The 20,988-nt window shown below is 29.1% G+C and overlaps 2 protein-coding genes across 2 annotated transcripts; both read right to left on the bottom strand.

The window, feature by feature from the left end:
- Nucleotides 1–6,429: 6,429 nt before the first annotated feature.
- Nucleotides 6,430–7,458, bottom strand: LOC130797176 (zinc finger A20 and AN1 domain-containing stress-associated protein 5-like). Its single transcript, XM_057659664.1, has one exon. It carries the CDS (start codon nt 7,268–7,270, stop codon nt 6,812–6,814), a length of 459 nt encoding a protein of 152 aa, XP_057515647.1. The 5' UTR covers nt 7,271–7,458; the 3' UTR covers nt 6,430–6,811.
- An 8,064-nt stretch (nt 7,459–15,522) lies between these two features.
- LOC130796793 (AP2-like ethylene-responsive transcription factor PLT2) lies at nt 15,523–20,366 on the bottom strand. Its single transcript, XM_057659190.1, has 9 exons — nt 20,204–20,366; nt 19,681–19,939; nt 18,604–19,069; nt 17,474–17,556; nt 17,224–17,232; nt 16,920–17,008; nt 16,721–16,794; nt 16,493–16,620; nt 15,523–16,403 (listed from the first exon to the last, which is right to left on the bottom strand). Exons 2-9 carry the CDS (start codon nt 19,838–19,840, stop codon nt 15,640–15,642), a joined length of 1,773 nt encoding a protein of 590 aa, XP_057515173.1. The 5' UTR covers nt 19,841–19,939; nt 20,204–20,366; the 3' UTR covers nt 15,523–15,639.
- Between the last annotated feature and the right edge of the window lie 622 nt (nt 20,367–20,988).

Below are 20,988 nucleotides of genomic sequence, written 5' to 3'. Positions count from 1 at the left end.
GTGTCCTATCATTCCAAAAACCCACCAATTTGCAATTCAGTAAACATTCGATAAACTCGCTCTCTATACAAACCGATTAATTTGAGACTATATTTCCCCTATCTCGAAAATATGAATTAGCCGAGTGATTAAATACTTAAATAATTTTCATTTTAACCTAATAACAAGAGTTCGATTTTCGCTTCCTCAGGTTAATTTGAAATGCTAGTAGATACTTAGTTAGAATTAGTGTTGTTAACGTTTAGTGGAAACATATGGACCTACACTAACATGCAATTGGGTCTATTGAGTTGACATCAGAACAAAACACTGAATACTCGAAATATTATATTTATATCCTGCCATCATTTACAACAATATTCTGTTGTCTGCCCACACTATGCTTGCTCTTAGCTGTAGTGACTAGTGAATACTATAGTGATGCTATGTAAATGAGAATATTTACTACACAATTCCCATGATTTTCATAGATGCAGCCTGCAGTTTTTTTTTTTTTTTTTTTTTTTTTTTTAAAAAAAAACAAGGTATCTTCACTTGGTACCAACACCTGAACTTAGTGACAGAAATTAAGGCTTGGATTTATCTTAAATGCTGAGAATTTGAGCCTTCAAGTTCCAACACCTTTGGACGTTGGATATTCCCAAATCTTATTTACCCCAAAAACAATCGTTAATATTGGTGTTGGGGCCGTTTCTAAATGTAGTTTTGAGGTGCAATCGTCTAAAGCCCAAATTATAAAGGGGTTTAAATTGAGTTAATCCTTATTATTAAAATTTAATTCGTGCATAAGTACCTTATCATTATTTGATTTTAAATTTGTACATTTATTTGACATTCATGTGATGCTAAAAAAGAAATTATATGATGCATAATGGAGAAAAAAGAATTGAATCTTTACTTATATAAGAGTCATTTTTTATGTTTCGCCTCGGGCTCAAAAATGGTCAGAAACGATACTAACTGATGTAGCTCGTCTAATTTATTATATTAGTCAATTTTTTTTCTAATTCTCTGACATGAGATTACATCTGCATTATTTTTAGAAGTATTCATTTGGATCATCAAGTCAGTTTCGAGTCAGATGTTTTGAATTGGTTCAAAATCGGGTCTTTTGTCCACGTTGATTTTTACACTAAATTTAAATTCATTTTAAAGTCGGGTGAGATCAGGTAGATATTGGGTTATCTCTAGTTATTTTCCTGATTGCCACATTTGCAATAAAAACTCTTATATTAATTTTCACAATTTAGAATTTATTAGTGCATGATAATCTTTTTAAAATATGAAGTGGGAGAGCTTTCAACCTTGAGGTTATGGGTTATTATCTTATTGCTCTTTTCCTCTTGATTAGGATATAATGTGGTTGAGATTTGGATTCTTATAATACTAGTATACTACTCACCTAATAGGACTGTTTGATAAGGGATAATAATTTTCAAAAAATATTTACAATGCTATTAATTTTAATTAAGATTGTTACCTCATAGGTAAACTAGTTGTTGAGTCCCACAATTCAGCACTACCCAAGTGCGTATATCTATATAATTTCATCCATAATTCAGGCTTTCTAGGAGGATGATTTGTCTAGCAGCAATATTCATTTTGATGTCATTTGGTCATGATTTTTAGGAATAATATTCTTTAGAAAAGAATATGGACCATTCAGCACTGTGGGTGTCACAGGTTACAAAAGCCTTTAAAATAAATGCAAAAGTTAATATAATAAGCTTATGTACGGTGAGGAAGGGTATAAAGTATTATAGTAGAAGGTAAGAGGAGTCGGAGAAGACTCAAGAGAACTTAGGATGAACAAATAAGAGTTGACTTACATGAGTTAAACCTCTCTGAGGGTCTGACTAGGGATAGGGGTAGTTTGAGGTGTCATATCTATGTTGTAGACTACTGATGTCCTCTTAGGTCACCTTTGGGTATTCTTGCTATCTTGCTTCTCTCATTTCTTTTATTATTAGTTTTGTATTCTTTTTGTTTTCTTTTGTAGTTGAATCTACTTATTTATTTTATTTATATGCATTCAATTTATCTTTTCCGTGTAGCTACGTCTTATTACCTTTCTCGAGCCAGGGGATTCCTTCGGTTGCGCTCTCTTTTATGGGTATGAGTTGCCGCCGTCCTTCCCTCCCCAGACCCTGTCCATAGTTTTTTTATGAGCGCAATACACTGGGTAGGATGATGATGATGATGATGACGCATCCATCTGAACTGGAATATCAAGTATCCAATTTTTAAAATAGGTTTGAAAATTAGATATATGATTTTAAAACCGGTACTGAATCGAGATATTTGTAAAATTGGGTATGTAGTTTTTATTTTTTATTATTAAATTCTATTTAAGTTGTTGAACATATTTATTTTAAACATATTAATATTTACAATTTTCAACTACAACAAAGTTATATAACTAATTAATTGTTAATTAATTTACATTTTGGCAAAAAAATTTTAAAAAGTAAAAAAAACATTTTAAAAACCAGTACAGATAATAATTTTCAGTATTCAAAAAATTACAATATCCGACTTTAAACAACCCTACCGTCCATCAATATGCATTGGAGTTGTAACAAACGGATACTATATATCTTCATCGTGAAGGTCTAAAAACTACATTCGATTATCAAAACACCATAATCGTTACCGACTTATCGCAGTCACATGAAACCACAACACCACGTCACCATAACTGCAATAGACTATGTCATTATATAAAGATTTCATAATGTGCTTTATATGTTTAGGTGTTGAGAAAAACGCACAAGATTTCAGAAATTCTTATGCATTAAAAGTATATCACAACTTATGTAATGTCCCTATTTAATTATTATTTATACGGCTAAATGCTTTATTTAATGCCTTTGATAATAACCTCTGAAAATATTAGATGAGATTGAAAGATTACATGTTTATGTAATTATAATTCCATAAAACAGAGCTTTCATTCAAGAAAATATGAATATGCACAAGTAACTGAAACGAATAAATGTCAAAATCATTAAATAGAAGCTACATAAAGTTTCTGCCCCACGAAGACTAAGATGCTCAAATGAGCTTAATGATGTTTTTGATTTTGTTCTTACTTCGTAATGTTTGAAACACTTAAGACATTAAGTTTTGATACTTGTTTTTATCTAAATCTAAAGCATAACGGATATCTCCTAACTTACTCTTCATGCCTACTTATCATCACTAACGACCCAAACACAAGTGTGCTTGTGTTAACGTATTCTCTTCATTGTTTTCTCTCCTTTATCTATATTAAGATTGTGACGTACATTTTATTATTAAAAATAAAATCCCAAAAACTCCAATTTACCCATTTTATTGAAATCAAATCAAAAGAAAAGCAGACTAGACTTCCACATTTTACAACCAAATCAAGTCATACAACTTTTATCAATGTGCATTTTTTAAGTTATTGAACCCTTCTTCCCATTGTCATATTGTTTTGGAATGGTATATATGTCTTTAACTTATAAAATATGTGCATTTTATATTTTTCCAGTAATATGCTGGCATTTACAATAAATCAGATGTCCAATATAATTTAACATACATACATAAGGGCTATTAGAAGGAAGTTTTAGATGGATAAAACCACATGTTTGCAAGTGAATTTGGTCATACATTTTGTATTGGGTCGAATGTAAGAATTTTCCCATGTCCTATTTTATGTCACTTGTGGGCTTACTATGTAAATCAGGCTTTGGGCCAGACTTCATTCCCCATAAAATATTATCTCAAAAATTATACATTTTCTTATTTAAGACAATTTCATTGTGAGTCTTGTATTAAACTAAATATTGGTAACCAAATTAATTAAAATATTTATTTTGTATATAAAACAATAATACATCATATTAGATATGGAGTATAAGTTATACCTTAAATTAAATTAACTAAAATTAACACGTCATTTTTAAATGTTAAAACAAGAGTTGCTCAATAACATCTTGAAACAGTAACATTTTATCATTTTCCTTGCAACATTTGCATAATATGAAGTATTACTTATTAATTATTGTCATCACATATTTTTCCATAATATTAATCAAATAAGATTTTATTGAATTCATACTTACAAATATTTTTTAATAATTAATTTTGTTTAACTAAAGTGTTTTAAGGTTAAAAACTAGTCGAGATTGTTTAGAACATAGACCATAGTAGTATGAGAAGGACAACTAAAAAGTGAAAATCAAATTTTCCGATTTTCTATTTTTTGGTTTTGATTTTCCAAAAAAGCTAAAAATTATGAATAAGAAAAAATAAGAAAGGACCACTTAACCATACATAAAATTGAATGAGAAATTATATATTGTAGCACTAATTACGAATAAGTGAAATAACGGGCACTATTCATGTCGCATGCGTGAATATAAGCAAGTTTGTTTGATTATTTTTATGGAGTATAATAAAAAGACATTTCATTGTGATAATCAATGATTATTGACCAATTCATTCATAATCATGGCTTTCCTACACATCTAAAATTGACTTTAATTAGTTGGTTCCAACACGTAAATTTGTGTCTAACATACAAAGACAAAATTTTGTGGGGAGCATGAGGTATTGCCATACATATACATTACACACACAAATTTTTGTTAATTATTATAATTATAATTAATACACATACTTTGCTTTTAATACACAAATTATAGAGGGATGAAAGGCTTTCATGACAAAACATTTTGACTTGATATGATTGGTCATTTATCTTGAGATCCTTTTATTTTAAAATTTGTGTTTTGTAATAACTATTAGAATTTTTTTGGTATACTTTTTAGGATTTCATATTACTTTCAAATTTTTTAGAGTTTTTTTAAGTTTTAATTTTATTTCAAAACTAATACTCATTACTTTTATAAAATTTTTCAAAAAATCTTATCATACTGATATTTTTACTTAAGCGCATCTAAAATTTAAATACATTTAAATGTATTTGAAGTTTATTTTTACATTGTAAAAAAAATAAATAGATTTTTATCATTTTACAAATGAGGTTTATTTGGTCATTTCACAATAAAATGCAAAAATACTACAGGTAAAATAAGGATATACTCAATGAAATAGAAGAGTTAAAAGTATTTCCATCAATAATAAATACAAATCCTTTATTATGAAATATGAAGTTAGCCACATTAACAAATATAAATCAACGTAATAAACTCCCGCTAGCAAGCACTTATTTAACTTGTGTTCTTTCACAATTTGATAAAAACTATCAGTTTTTTATTTTTATTTTTATTTTTATTATAGTATAACAATTAAATTGAAACGAATGATTATTAATCTATAACGAATAAAATCAATTTGATAGTCTCAATTAATGTTCGCCATTGCTGTTGGCTTATTAGCTTCACATCAAAACATAATTTTTTTTAAAAAATATTGTAATATAAAATCTAATAGATAATTTAATTTAAAATTACACTTGATAAAGATAAATTGGTACTTTGTTTGAGGGATCTAATGTATTCTTAAAAATATCTTCGCTCGGTCACTTGAATTGCAGATGAAATAGAAATACACACATTGTGTTGGCAAATGTTTTTTTTTTTGCTAATATTTTTTTGTTGAGATTATATTCATACTGTTTCTCCGACTAATAATTAATTCTTATCAAACATGGTTTTAATAGCTTAATAATTAAATTTAAAAGTAAGTAACTAGACTGAAATTTAAATAACACAAAATGCTTTTCCTTGATAAAGTATTAAACAAAAATTAATATATATGGTTAGTAATTAATATTTGATGGTCCAAAATCTTATTTTTAAATAATTATTTGTTGGCAAGCACTTCCTATTAACTTGATGTTTTTTTTTTTGTCTATCAAAAATTCATTGAATGTAGACACAATGTTATTGTTATTATACTTCATCTGCTTTTATAATTAAGTACAAATATTATTCAACGTGTTTTATTTTGTTTACTACATTTTTTTTATAATTTAAGTCTTAATATCTATAAATATATTTCATTAAAAATTATAATAATTAAATATTAAAATTATACATATCAAGACCAATGTAAATAAAAATATACTCAATTATCATAATTAAATGTTAAATAAATTATACATATCAAGAGTATTTCATATAAATAAATTTTAACTAAAATTTTCTACTTCTATATATTCAAGAAAACTCAAGTAATTATATAAAATAATTCAAATGTAATTTTAGGTCATATAGAATTTTTTTTTCTATTGGCCAAGGCTTTGGATCTGCTTGCACATGTCATAATACTTTAGTATTGGAGTGGATTGTAATTTTGAAATTGAAATGATATTGAGAAATTGGTAAATTTGAGGATTTGAATATCTTCCATTGTTTCACAATTCATACAAAAAAGCTCAAAAATACCAATTATTTGCCAATTCAATTAATTGGTAATAAATAATGACTAGAGTTAGGCACTCAACAAATTTTCATTTTATCAAATTACAAGTAACAATTACCAAACAATACTAATTAATCCCATTAGTTTAATGGTCGAATAACTTCACTATAGAAAAAATAACTTAAAATTTTAAATTATAATTTTCTTTTTTTTTTCCATAAAAGAAAACAAGAAATAATAAGAGTACAAAGCAAAAGTCACCACACATCATGAAATGACAATAATACCCCTATTCCCATCCCTATCCTTCTCATCTCAAGTCTCAACCACCCACTCATCATCCCATCTTAACACCACTCACCAACCCGAGCTCAAACCCATCATCGAAGCCCAAACCCGGAAAAACCCATCTAATTTATCTCTCTCCTTGACTTATACTTTGACCTTTTATCTAAACTTTCAAGATCTTTGCAGCTCTAACAACCGGATTCTCCCTTGCAATAGCTTCTCGTCCAGCAGTTTTATAATCATAACTACAATCATGCCGATCTGAATACCTGTGCTGTGCACAAAACAGATCTCCACATCTACATCTAAACCCGGTAAGCCCGACCCGTTTTCCGCACCCGGAGCACCTGTTAACAGACTTTTTAACCGGTATTGAAGATACCTCAACTGTTGACTCTTGAAGATCCTTCGTCGTTGAAGTTGCCTCAGGAAGAGGTTGATCTTCCACCTCCCTCTCCGATCTTAGACGGGCCGGGTCTGGTAGACCCGGATCTATACGACCCATGTCGGGTCTTGTAGAAGATGGGATGTTTTTGCAATTATCTGGGCATGAAAGTGAAAGGGGTGTTTCAGCTGGAACTTTAAGCTCTATGGTTTCATCTTTCTCTCTCTGTTGTGCCATAATCTTTTCTGGGTTTGATTGAGAAAAATATTCTGGGTTTGATTGAGAAAAATATTCTGGGTTTTGGAGAGAGAAGATTGAGAAATGGTGGGTGTTTTTTCTTTTTTTTTTTTTTGTGAAGACGGAGAGAAATGGAGAAATGGGAATGGAAATTTTAAGGCGTAAGTCAGGCTGAGGGGTAAAAATAATCAAAGGTCGGCAAATTAAAAAGAAAAAAAAAAAAGGAAAAAGAATATTGTCCATTTTTTAATTTTTTATTTTATTTTTCATTGGAAACCGGAACACTACATTTGTCCAATATTATATGGGCATTGTTATATATTGCCACCGTTTTCATTTTATCGTCGCCCTCCTAATAAAATTATGAATTTGCCCATGGATTTAAAACTTATTTAACAAATGTAAATCGCACTTAATAACACTATTATCACTTTAAAAACATTAAATTTAAAGTTTAAACGTAATCTCGAACATTTTTATCGCAACCCTATATGTATTGAATTTTCAGACGCGCCCTTTATGATATACGAATTCAAAAACGTACTTTAAATGATTTGAATCAGTGTAATTTTTTAAAACAAAAAAAAGGAAGTTGCAAAAATTGGGCGAGTGAACCGTGGTTGAGTCGCACAAAACGTGCGTCTGGACCACGGTTCAGTCGCACAATTTGTGCGACTCCACCGTGGTCTGCTCGCGGTTTTTGTGCGACTTTTTTTGTTTTTTTATTATTTACATTATTATTTAAATTATTATATGTCTTAGTAAATTATTATTATTAATATTATTTGTATTTTTTTATTATTGCTATTATTATTATTATTATTATTATTATTATTATTATTATTATTATTATTATTATTATTATTATTATTATTATTATTATTATTATTATTAGTATTAGTATTATTATTATTAATTTTTATTATTATTATTATTATTAATAATGTAAGTAATTTATATTATTAACATTACTATTATTTTGTTATTATTTATTTAAATAATTTATAATTATATGTTGTTATTATTATTATTTTCTTATTATTTAATATTAATTTTTTTATTATTATTACAATTATTTTATTATATTTTTTGTATTTTTGTTATTTTAATATTAATTATTTAAGTAAATTATAATTTTTAATTAATATAAATTTGTATTACTAATATTTTAATATTAACTATTCAAGTAATTTATAATTTTTATTTATTATTGAATGTTTTTATTATTAATGTTTGTATGTATAATTTTTTAATGACCTAATGTATGGTTTGTTTCATATTTCAAATTTGCAGGACTTTGAAAACTTAGGAGACTACGTAGATTACTCCGGTAGATTGTAGCAAGTAGTCGTAAACCAAGAGAAAGACCTTAGACGGTAAGGGTGTGTCCTGGTGAAAAAGGAAGACATAACCACCCGTCCTTAGTGTATAGAGATGGTCATGTAAGGGCAAATAGGATCAATGTAGATATTCGAGAGCACATACGAAAGCTTAGTGCAACCGGCCTTTATCATGACTTCTATTTGAGAAAATTTTCCTGGTTTTTTACTAGTGTGAATCAAATTTATCATGACTGCGGCTGAGTCGTACGCGGTCGAGTCGCGTGTTTCTTGCGACTAAACCGCGGTGGGCTCGTGGTTTTTCTACGACTACCTTATATATATATATTTTTAAATGAGCATTATAATAGGAATTTTTTTTTAACTCCATTTAGGCATGTGCAAAATAAACATTTCCTTTATGTGGGAGTTTCCCTTTTAGTAAAAGGCAAAGCAAATAAGGGTATTTCTGTAAATATGTATAGGAGGTTCAACAATTTGTACCTACTTGATTGCCTTGCTTAAATAATTAGAGAATATTAGAAGAATAATGTAGCAGTCGGCCACTCGGACCATAAGGAATGTACACTGATCCTATAGACCAATATAAGTCTCTCCAACGCACTTTGACTTCACTCGTGCACGCCCGAGAAAATTTCTCAAGAAGTTATCTATCCTAAAATTGCTTCTCAACAAGCATGCTTAACTGTGGAGTTTTTAGCAAATGAGCTTCCTAGAAAAGAAGATATGCACCTACCTTGTTGATATAATGTAGTCTATCAATCCCTTTAAAGCTAAATGTGGGGTATCATGATTTAGTTGAAATAATAGATACATCAAAAATTAAGTTGAAAATTAAAAAAAAAATAATTAAAAATATTTTATTTCCTATATTTTTTATACATTAAAAATAAGATGTAAGTCTATATAATACTTCTATTATTTTATATGAATAACAGATACTAGGTAAATATAGCTACGTTAAAAATATTCTTTATTAAGGGAGTATGCAGCTTTAATGAATACTTTTAAGTTTTTATGAAAATACTCCTATTAGTTAACGCTTAAAATAGTTTACAAAGTTGAAAACATATAATGTATTGATAATTTTAAGTGATGTTAATTTTTTAGCTTTTTTATATGTAATTCTAATATTATAAATACTCCCTCTGTTTCTTTTAATTTGCAATATTTTTCATTTTGGTTAATCCCACTTAATTTGCATTATTTTTATTTTTAGACTATGATTTACCACTTTCTTTTAATATTTTTCATACATTTTAATTCTCTTTTAATTTCATTTACACAAATCATTCTTTCTTCATTTATTACCATTATCTATACTTTTTTAAAAGAATAACACTTTTCTCTTTGATGCAAATTATTAAGGACAGAAGGAGTATATGTTTTTACATGATAACTAATAAGTATTCAATAATTATAATAATTGTTATTTATTAAATGTTGAGTAGGAGGATAGATGTAATAGGATTTTGTCTTGTTTTTTTGTGAAAATGAAAAAGGTTGGATGGCAACAATATGGACCACAAGATGATAACGTATATTTACATTATAAATACTACCAAATTTTGCCTCTTTTAAATAAGGGCCCGTTGGCGTGCTTGTCACAGCTTGTGCTCTCTGGAATCCTATACATCCACATTTATTTGGAAATTTTGGTTGGCGTATGATTTTCCTATTTTATTTTGGTATCATTTTATGTCATTAATGATATGTTGTTTGGAAAATATTAATTTCAGTAGTAAAATTAAAGTGTTAAAATATAGTAATGAGTTACAAAAAAATGTGGAAAATAAGAGAGGTGTATAAATTAGATGAAAATGTAAAATAAATATATTAATAAAAAATAAAAAGTTTATGAATATTAACCACTAATAAAAAGTGCAAATTTAGTGGGCATACTAAAAAAGAAAATAGGAAAATTTTCGGGTGATAAAGGAAGTATCATGTGAGGATGTTCCCCTTTATGATCTTGCTAAAATATAGTAGCCCCTTCCAAGTGAATTTGTGGTTTCCATGTCTTAATATATACAGAGCAAACAAATAATTCATAGTCGAAAAAGGTTATTCATTTTCTACAATATCCGTAAATTGTGTATTTTCATATATATTTATCATTTTTAGATGAAAGTTGAATAATAGAACATAAGGAATGATACAAAAATTATTTATTTTTTCTTGTTATTTGAATCATGTCAAATAACTATAGGGCCTAAGGAATGATATATATACTAATTTGAAGTTGAATCACTTAATTAAAATGACTATCTCAAAATTACTTATCTCATCATCATCATCATTATCATCACTACCCAATTATCCTGCTTGAAAACAAGGTCCAGGTAAAAAGAGGACGGACAATCCATACTGATACCCTCTTAAAAGAGAGTGTAAAAGAAATATGGTCAAATTTACTTTTTGTACAATTTCAAAGTAAAAAGAGGAGTATTACTTATCTATTATCTTAAATGGCATAATAAGTTATGTTGCACAATTATCAATCACAGGTCAATCATTTTAATCATTTGATAATACGTTAAAATAATTCTCTTATTTTTTTTCTTCTCGTTTACTTTTTGTACAATTTCAAAGTAATTTTTAAGTCTTAACAATCTTTTATTACACATCATAAAAAATTATAAAAAATATATGATAACAAAACGAATACATTCAAATGAATTTTACGAGATCTCACATGAAAATACTTTATCTTCTATTTATATTATAAAAACCTTAATTAAATTTCTCAATCCTTAAAATAAAATATTTCAAATAAAAATAATTTTAGAGAACAGAAAATGTAATATATAATTCAATATAATTATTTACAATAACAAGTACTTTTGAGAACATTATTTATTAGTTTATGTCTTTTTATATTATAATAATAATAATGTATATAATATAGTGGTCTCCTTTATTTTCACGTGAATATTCACATGTCAATTTTGATGAACCAATGCCTATAAAAAGGGTGACGTTAGATGTTACCCCACACGGGCGACGGCCATGCGAAAAATATGCTCTCTTCAACTAGTAGATCCGTGTTATACCTGTGGGCTGTGGTTTTGTTGTTGGACAACATGCATGAATCCAATTTGCGGTTTAATCAATGAATCCACTCCTTAAATTCATCCAACATATCTTACATTAGTTTCGAGAAAATCCCTCTAATTCATTATTATTTTATTTGCTTTTTAAATACTATTTATTATGTACTCTTAATTTATAATTTATTATTAATTTATAACTTGAAACATAGTTAAGTAAGATCCTGTTTGATTCATTTTAATGTAAAAATTACTTATATAAATTTTTCATAATTTTTCATTATGCACAATTAAAAATATTAAAAATTAAATAATTGTATTGAATTCATAAAATAAATGGGACGCTAGTATTAAATTAAAAGGGTATGATTTTTTTGAAATTGATCTTAGTTTATCAAAACACTATTTGAGTGGCTTTAGAAGTGGTCAAAATATACTACTACTATTTATGATTAAAGAAAATAAATTTCTTTAATTTTAATTTGAAACCTTCAACTTGGTTCGATATTTTGGGCTTATTGCAACTTGGTCACTTGACATATAATTGGATGAATTCATATGGTTGTTAATAGTTGGTTTGTTTGATTAATTAAAATTATTTTTTTTGTTTTTTTTAACCTATTTGAATAAGTCAGTTGATTGGAAAGATATTTGATAAATTAAGTATTTGTTATTCGTTGTTTATTAAAAAGTGGCAACCAGCTGATAAAATAGGCTAATCAAGTTAGGGTATTTGGCAAACAGCTGATAGCTGATCACAATGACTGATTTGACCACCTGATTTTCTTAATGGGTATAACTAGTTGATTTTGAATTCGCTGCTATGAGCAGCTTATTCAAAAGCAACTTATTCATATTAATAAGTTGTTTCAACCAGTTAGTTTACCAAATATTAGAATTGACTAGTTTTACCATTCAACCTTTCATTTAAATAAGCTAAAAATTACTCAATAAACCATTTTACCATATACGCCCTAACCTTTCATCTTGACTTAAAAATCATTTACAAATCACTTTTTTTACTTTTTAACCAATTAAAAAAGAAAAAGCTAAAAGCAACTCATCCCATAGTGTTAGCCAGAGTAATTATCACTTAATCTGAGTAACTACAGTTGAGATTTCTCTTACAGATTACGGCATAAAATGGTTCTCAACATGTCGTTTACACCTTGCATGGGTTAAAAGGAACCAAGTCAACCAAAAACTTGAGCCGATGATGTAGGCCTCAAGATATGTTATATACTCTAACACGCTCCTTCACACGAGAGCCCATTAGACTAGAAGTGTGGATGCGCATAGACACTGAATATTCCACTTTAAATGAGGGATGGTTGAGATTCGAGCCTGTAACCTCTTATCACGTTGGCTTCTAATACCACGTTAAAGAAATCAAATCAAGTTTAAACTGATGGTTAAAATTCCAATATATATTATATACTACCAACATGCAAGTAATGGCGGATTGGCGGATCTTGGTGATGGTCTACAAAAGGCCCGAAAAATCTTAAAACTATTTTGAAATGTTATTGTAAAATTAAAATATCATCTAATATATTTCAGAAAAATTCGTCAAATATTTATATTAGAAAAGTATGAGTGCATGACCAATAGATTAACTTACTAAAATAATAAATACTGAACTTTGAATTAGATGTTGGAAGTTCAAACTTCAAATCATAGCTCCATACTATTTTGATGATAAATGAAAATTTTTTGTATGACTCCGTCTCAAACTTGTGACGATTATCATAAATCCAAGATATTTCAAGATCTTAAACATGCTATAATATGCACATAAACTTTTAGTGCTCCTATTTTAATGGATATTGCATTATTGGATATATTCGCATCAAATATTTCATTTTCTTATTTGATAAATTTTTTCGTTTAATTACGTCGTTGTGAATTTTAACTATTTATACAACTGTTATTAATTTATCACTTTCCCATTACGTACTCACCTCACTTGGTTCCATGCAATTGCTCCCTTTTTTAAAAAAAATTGATATCAAATAAATGGAATATTTGATCGGAAAGAGAATGATGTATGTATGATGCATATCATTGATGATGCTGCATTAGTGCATTTTAAATTATTATGATTGTTTCCTGATGTGTCAAGGAACCAACTCAACCAAAAGTTTAAGCTGATGGTTGAGACCCCACGATATGTTATATACTCTAACACGCCCCCTCACATGAGAGTCCTTTGGGCTTGAAGTGTAGATGCAACACAAGTCCTTCTCAAATCTGGCGCTGAATATTCCACTTTAAATGAAGGGTGGTTGAGATTCGAACTTGTAACTTCTTGTGTCACTGGCTTTTGATATCATGTCAATAAACCAACTCAACCAAAAGCTTAAGCTGATAGTTGAGACTCCAGGATATATTATATATAACACGATGAATGAAGTTTCTCGAAAAGAATGGATAGTATCCCAAGTGAGAGTTTTACTGGGCTTGCCCAAAACTCATGACTGTATCTCAAGAAAGAAATTCATGAGTTTTGGACAAGCCCAGTAAAACTCTCACTTGGACCGTGGGCTGCTAAGTGTCCATGTAAATGAAGAATAGATGGACAACAATTTAAACGAACTATCTCAGTTCCTTGTTGGCCATTATTATTACTCATTAATTCTCTATTAAGGATGCTTCACCGTGAGACGATTTCCATTGGATCAACTAAAATTATTAAAAAAATGCTTCCTGTACAAGTGAAAATTCAGTTTTTATTTTTCTAATATTTTTTTACTAATGAGTATTTTGTATAGACATGTCTCATGGTGAGACGGTTTCACACAAGACGAGTTGTTATTAATTGTTGTTACCTCCATCTCAATATAATTGTTTTTATTTTTTATTAGTTCACTATAAAACGAGTATCTTATTTTAGAACTAGAATTTTAGAAATTTATTTGTAGCTCACATTTTTTTCTGTTCCATAATATTTCTAGACTCTAATTTTATCCTCTAATTTTATTTTTAAAAAAATTTATCCAAAAATAAATAAGGACAGCGGAGTAATTTCATATATTCTTTTGGATTGGAATTTGATGATTGCACGTTAATTTTAAAATACTTCTATAACATCTTAGGTCAAAGGACAATAAGTCATTGGTTTGAACTTTAGTATGATTTCATCCGAATTTGGCTATATAATTCTTACTGTATTATGTACATTATACAATTTAACAATTAGATGTATAATCAAATAATTGAAGTTATGGTCTAGAAAAATTCGAATCTAAATTTTCCAAGGGGTAGATTTAAAATTACACAAATCTTGGGTCAATTGTCATATTAGCCGATTTAATTATTTTTTTTAATTAATTTTAAACTTCAAAAGCATTCAAGACTTAAAGGATAAATTTCAAGTCTTAAAACATCAATTATTTCAATCTTAAAAAACCAATGGCATGACTTTAAATTTTCATTTAACTTTAAAGTAGGATGATTAAAACATTGAAATTGATTTTACAAACTTTGAAATTGGCCTTTTAAGTCTTGAAATTGCCATTTTAAGTCTTGTAATTAATTTTGTAATGTTTTGAAAATAATATGTCAGAATTAAAAAAATATGAAAAATTTACTTGAGTCTGAACAATAAAACAAATGTGTACTAAAACAACAGCTTATATAGTGGCTAGTATGGGGGAATGAGTTTTTGTGTACGTCCAACTTTAATTTGATATGTCATATATAGAGGAGAACACCGTAAATATATGAAAATAAGATATAATGAAAGAGCATACAATTATCAAGCTTTATAATATAAGTTGCAAAATCGATAATTGTACCATAATTATTATCTCTTTCTAGCCATTTCCATTGAAAATGGACCCTTAATTCCTCTAATCCCAAGTTTAAAACACAAGAAAAAGTTAAATAAAGCGAGTTAAAATTTTTTTGGTTATACCCTAAAACCTATTCCATTTTTCTCTCATTTCCCATGCAAATTTATCTTAATAACACTTGATAACTAGTCATTCCACATTGTAAAAATCCCATTATTTGGACCTTGGACTGTCTCAGTTGACCACCCTTCATAATTTCCTCCACCACCACCACTAGAAGGCATATCATAGTCAACCTTCACCATAGTATGTGGCTCAGGATCACCTGACCCCACCACATTACTGGTGGTGGAGGCGGACCCCATCCCAAGGAGTCCGACCCCACCACCAAGGTATCCTCCATTATTAGTATCAATCACTCCATCGGAATTTGATCCACCCATGCTCATAAACCCATGAAGTAAACTAGGGTTAGTTTGGAGATAATTATTGTACATGCTACTAGGGTTTGAATAACTTGATTGTTGGTACAACCTAAGGAATTGAGCCTCTTGTGAGTATTGTGAGAGGGAAATGTTACTATGATCTTGACCATGGTTATTTTGTAGGGTTAACAAGGGTTGTTGTTGGTGGTCTTGATGGTGGTATGGTAGTAAAGGGTATGCATGACTAGCTTGGTGGTGGGCCCCATACCGGCTTGCCGTCGAACTAGTAGCTCCATAAGGGTAGCTACTATTACTTAGGGCAAGCATTTCCTCCCTCTTTCTTGAAGATTCTATAGCTTGGGCTTCTTTAAGGCGCTTAGCGGCTCCACCTCCAATAGGTAGGGTATTACTCTCTAGGATAGCCTTGACATCATAACGGTTCATATCAAAGTTAGTCACAGCATTTAGACCTCTAAACTTGATAGCAGCTATATCATAAGCTTCCGCAGCCTCCTCTTCCGTACCTAAAAACACATTTATATCAGTTAATTTAGTCGGTAAAGTTTATCTAACTATAAATTTAAGCTCGCAAATTAAGACTGTTTATACTTACTAAATGTTCCTAAGTATAAATCTTTGTTTCCCGCTACCCTTCCAATTCTTGCTTGCCATCTTCCATGTTGATGGTGTCTTGTTACACCACGATAAATTGATGCACCTCTAGAGAAACCACTACTCTTCCTAAAACATTATTATAGTGAAATTGTAAATTAAACAACTAAAAAATAAAAATAATTGAAACATTAAGTTACATATATGAAATATTAAGTTCATCACATACCTTCGAATGGATGCTACAAATTCTTGTCTAGTCATATGTTTCATGTCTTCTATTTCTTTTTCGTAATTGCTGATCTATTTTATTTAACATTATCATTGACAAAAAAGGAATCAATACTTGATTTTTCATGCATGCATTATATTGAATAATATCAGTAAGAATAAATTATAATTAATAGGTAATAAAAATAAAACTCAACTGGAAAATTGGTAGTAGTGGAAGTTCCCCAATACTTGATTGCAGCTAGATCATATGCCCTAGCGGCCTTATCTTCTTTATCATACCCTCCTATTACAAATCCAATGTTCATGTCATACGTCCATTCTTATAATAGAAATTGATGTATTTTGAGCTATGTTAATTTGAACATAAAGTACCCTTTATGTTCGGGTTTATGTGTCATATGACTTATTCAAATTATATATTAACAATAAATGATATATTATGTTTGAAATAAAGGGAGTATTAATTCAATTTCATTGGATGTAAATTCTAATACTCACCAAGATACACTATAAGAATGGTTGAAGAGGAGACGATTAAGATAGTCCAACATATGCATGGTGATTCCGCCATGAAATAGAAGAAAACAAAGATAAGAAAACAGCTTGAATTTCTATTATGAAGTCAATTTAATACATAAACTGATCTTGTTATCTTCTTTTTGCTAGAATAAAATGAAATGGATTAAGAAGTAAATAATAATTTAGGTAGGGAAAATAAAGAAAAGAGGAGTATATATATGTTACGTACCTTGACGACCCTTCCTTGATTGTCCTTCTCTTCTACAACTATTGTCCCAAAGATGAGCTTCATATCGTCCAGTCCATCTATGCCTGTACCACCAAATTTTCTAATCAACTAAACAATTTACAAAATATAAAATGCTATTAAAACATACTCCCTCCTATTCACCCAATATGTCTCATTTGGCTTTTCACCATTTTTTAGGTGGTCAAATGGGATCACATTTGAAAGAAAAAAGTGTGCTGTTTTTAAATTTTAATAGGAGTAAAGTGGGGTTAATAGGTGTAAAGGTGTGAAAAAGTTAAGTTTGATAAGGGTAAATTAATAAAGTTAAGATATCCAAAATGGAAATGAGACAACTAAAATGACTTGATTAAATAATAAAATCAGAGAGTTTGGTTGAATAGGAGGGAATACTACATTCATATAAAAACAAATACTATTATTCATTTTTTTAATAGCTATACTTACTTACCCTTACAAGAAACTCTCACACAAAAGAAAGGAACATAACTATTACATATATAAGGTTAGTATATTACTAATGCTACTATTTTAGACATATTGCACCACACACTATCTGAAAAGGTGCACCTATAAATTTAAACTATATTACTCTTGAACTTGTATATGTGTTATTGTGAAAAATATTTAAAATTTTGAGCTAAACTGAATTAGTATATATCCAAGTATTCGTTCTGCCAATGTAATATGAGCGCTAAGACTCATAGGTACACGTCCATGTTTAAGTGTCAAGGCTCATAGGTACACAAGCTAAAGTGAAATGTTCCAAAAATGGTGAATACGAGTCTAAAATTTGTAGATTTTGATGTTTTGTAGTCTAGTAATAAAACTAGTCACTTACTCTAGAAGAAAACTCTTATGTAAACTTAGTGCACATTAAAATAACATTAAAATAGCATGTTGTGTGTATCAACTTTAACATGTTACGGGCAAGTAGAGTGAAGAGTAAAAAATGATAATCAATGCAGTGGAAAATAAGGAGTGAGTCAGTAGAGTTAGAGAGTAAGAAGTGGTGCATAACGAAACTATTGTATTAGACTTTGCCCGTTACTAGACTTGCACAAAATAAAAATGACCTAGATTCTTAAAAGTAAAAAACTCAATAAAATTACCTAGTAACACCTCTATAGATAGAAGTCCTTTGCCCAAAAGTATCCAAAGTCCTCCTAGGAGTAGCTTCAACAACCGGAGTAATGGCGGTGGTTACGGTGGCGGCAGTGGAGGTTGAGCCACTAGCAGTGCTATTATTATCTCCACTATTATCACAGTTATTAGTACTTGAAATTGGTTGCTGTTGTTGCCCACTACTTCCCATAGACAAAGTTAAAGATTGCAAGCAATTATTAGAGTTATCTTGGTATTGATCATATTGAGTACCATTACTAGCTGCGGCCACACTGTTTTGCATCGCCAGAAGGCCATTGTTACCGGAGAAAAGATAGTCTGAATCGTTTCCTTGACCAATATCATTAAACACTGTTAGGTCTGGAGAATGATGAGTTTCTGATTTCCCTACTCCTAAGAAATCTGCTATTTTTGGCACCTCATTTCCCCCTTGTGAATTGATCAAATTCCATTCTGCAAAAAAAAAAAAAAATAATAAAAAAATCCACTTAATTAGTTTGTAGCCCGTTGAAATACCAGGAATAATATTTTACTTGTAATGGCATCTTATATACTCTATCAGTCACGCTTTCTAAGTGTAAATGCAATACAAATCACTATTAGAGTATATAATATATTATGGAGCCTCAACTATATATATTTAAGCTTTTGGTTTAGTTGGTTCCTCGACATAGCATCAAATATAATATATCCAGAGTCCTTAAGATATGTTATATACTGTAACAGTTTCTTAATTGGTGCCAATAATTCTACTTGAAATAAGAAGTAGATAAGATTGACTTGATGTTCAGTATCATGTTAAAAAATCAATTAAACCAAAAACTTATGTTGCTGGTTTAGGCTTCAAGATAATCTATCAATATTCTCACCTTGTATCTCATTTTATGTGTATTTTTAAAAATAAAAATTATATTGTAAAAATGTTGTTCTCAACTAGTTAGCTAGAGGAAGGTTCACATATTTTGAAAATATAATAGATAAATAAAGTTTAACATAGAGCAATTAAGAATTGCAAGTATAGTAAGAGATATAGAGCATAAGATGAAAATAGGACATAAGATTACCTTGTGCTTGAGCAAAAGGATTGTCAATATGGTCAGAGACTAAACCCAAAGAGAATTGTTGATGAGGTTGTGAATCATTGGATTGAAGATGTGATTGAAGGGAAGGATGGGTAGGAGAAAGAGGGAATGACAGCCAATTGTTAGTATTCATTGACCCCATATTATATTGTATCTTTTTCCACTCTAATAAGCTTTGTTTGTGAATAATAACTAGCTTCTTGATGATAACTTCAGCTTATTCATCACCAATTTGACCTTTCTGCATCACAAATCAACTTGGTTAATAAGTTCTTTTGAATTTGCTCTAGAGTAATATTCAAAAGAATATAGAGATAATTTTGTATGTTATATATAAACAAATATATGAATTTTAAATTTGAAATAAATACTCCTAATTATTATAGTTTTTCTTTATTTTTCTTTCCTATCAAAAGTTTCAAACATTTTTTATCATTGCCATTACAATAAAATCATACTAAAACAAGAAAAAAAAAAAAGCAAAAGGAATGTAATAAGGGCACACCTTGGAACTACTAGAAGAAAAAAAAACTAACTTCACCCAAAAAAAATTATAAAAAAGTAAGAAAAGAAGTTAGGGTTTGCACCCTAGCTAGTTATAATCCTCTTCACTAACTCTATTTATCTCTCTAAAATTTAAAGCTAAAATTAGAGAGAGAAAAGGAGAAAGAAGGAAGAAGAGAAAGAGAGGTAAAGAAAGAAATGCATGCCACTAATAATATGCTTAAGAAAGAGTAGAGTGAGACCAACACATAAATCTATAGATGATCTAATTAAAGTGTTGCTAAGTTTCAAGAACAAAAGGGTTAGCTTATGTTTGGGAGAAAAGAGATTTTTTATTTTCTATTTTTTTTACCAATATTTGTAGCTTGTATTCCAATCTTCCGAGACGTTAATGAAGACTCTAACATTGTTATTGTTGTATTATAATCCAAAAAAATATTAGCCCTTTTTGCTGGTCTTATTCAGTTCTGTGGATACTCCACATTCCAAAGCTCTGATCTCACACTCTCTGATACTAAGAAGAGAAGGAAGTTAGTATGATCTTCTAAGTAATGTATAGTATTTATACACACATATATATATCCAATACATTTAAGATTTATTAGTATAGAAATTAATTAAAAAATTAGACACATTCGTGTCTTGCTGCAAATAAATTTATTTCCACCTCAGAACCTTTTTTTGTGTTAAGACAAACCTGCAAAACCAACTGCAAAAATCCAACCATGCACCTTCTTTTAAATTGTTGTATATAATAGAATATCTTTTAGATAAGTATTATCTAAT

Source organism: Amaranthus tricolor, chromosome 12 (genome assembly GCF_026212465.1).
Source record: "Amaranthus tricolor cultivar Red isolate AtriRed21 chromosome 12, ASM2621246v1, whole genome shotgun sequence".
NCBI lineage: Eukaryota > Viridiplantae > Streptophyta > Magnoliopsida > Caryophyllales > Amaranthaceae > Amaranthus > Amaranthus tricolor.
This window is presented reverse-complemented; position numbering and strand designations above follow the sequence as displayed.

What these genes read in the sequence shown, in the direction of transcription:
- LOC130796793 (XM_057659190.1), bottom strand. Translation starts at nt 19,840, where the DNA reads ATGGGGTCAATGAATACTAACAATTGGCTGTCATTCCCTCTTTCTCCT. An exon ending in TCCTTTTGCTCAAGCACAAG is followed by an intron (nt 19,070 to 19,680) that starts GTAATCTTATGT and finishes TTTTTTTTGCAG; the next exon opens with AATGGAATTTGATCAATTCA. An exon ending in CCACTACTACCAATTTTCCA is followed by an intron (nt 16,795 to 16,919) that starts GTTGAGTTTTAT and finishes TAAATAAAATAG; the next exon opens with ATCAGCAATTACGAAAAAGA.
- LOC130797176 (XM_057659664.1), bottom strand. Translation starts at nt 7,270, where the DNA reads ATGGCACAACAGAGAGAGAAAGATGAAACCATAGAGCTTAAAGTTCCA.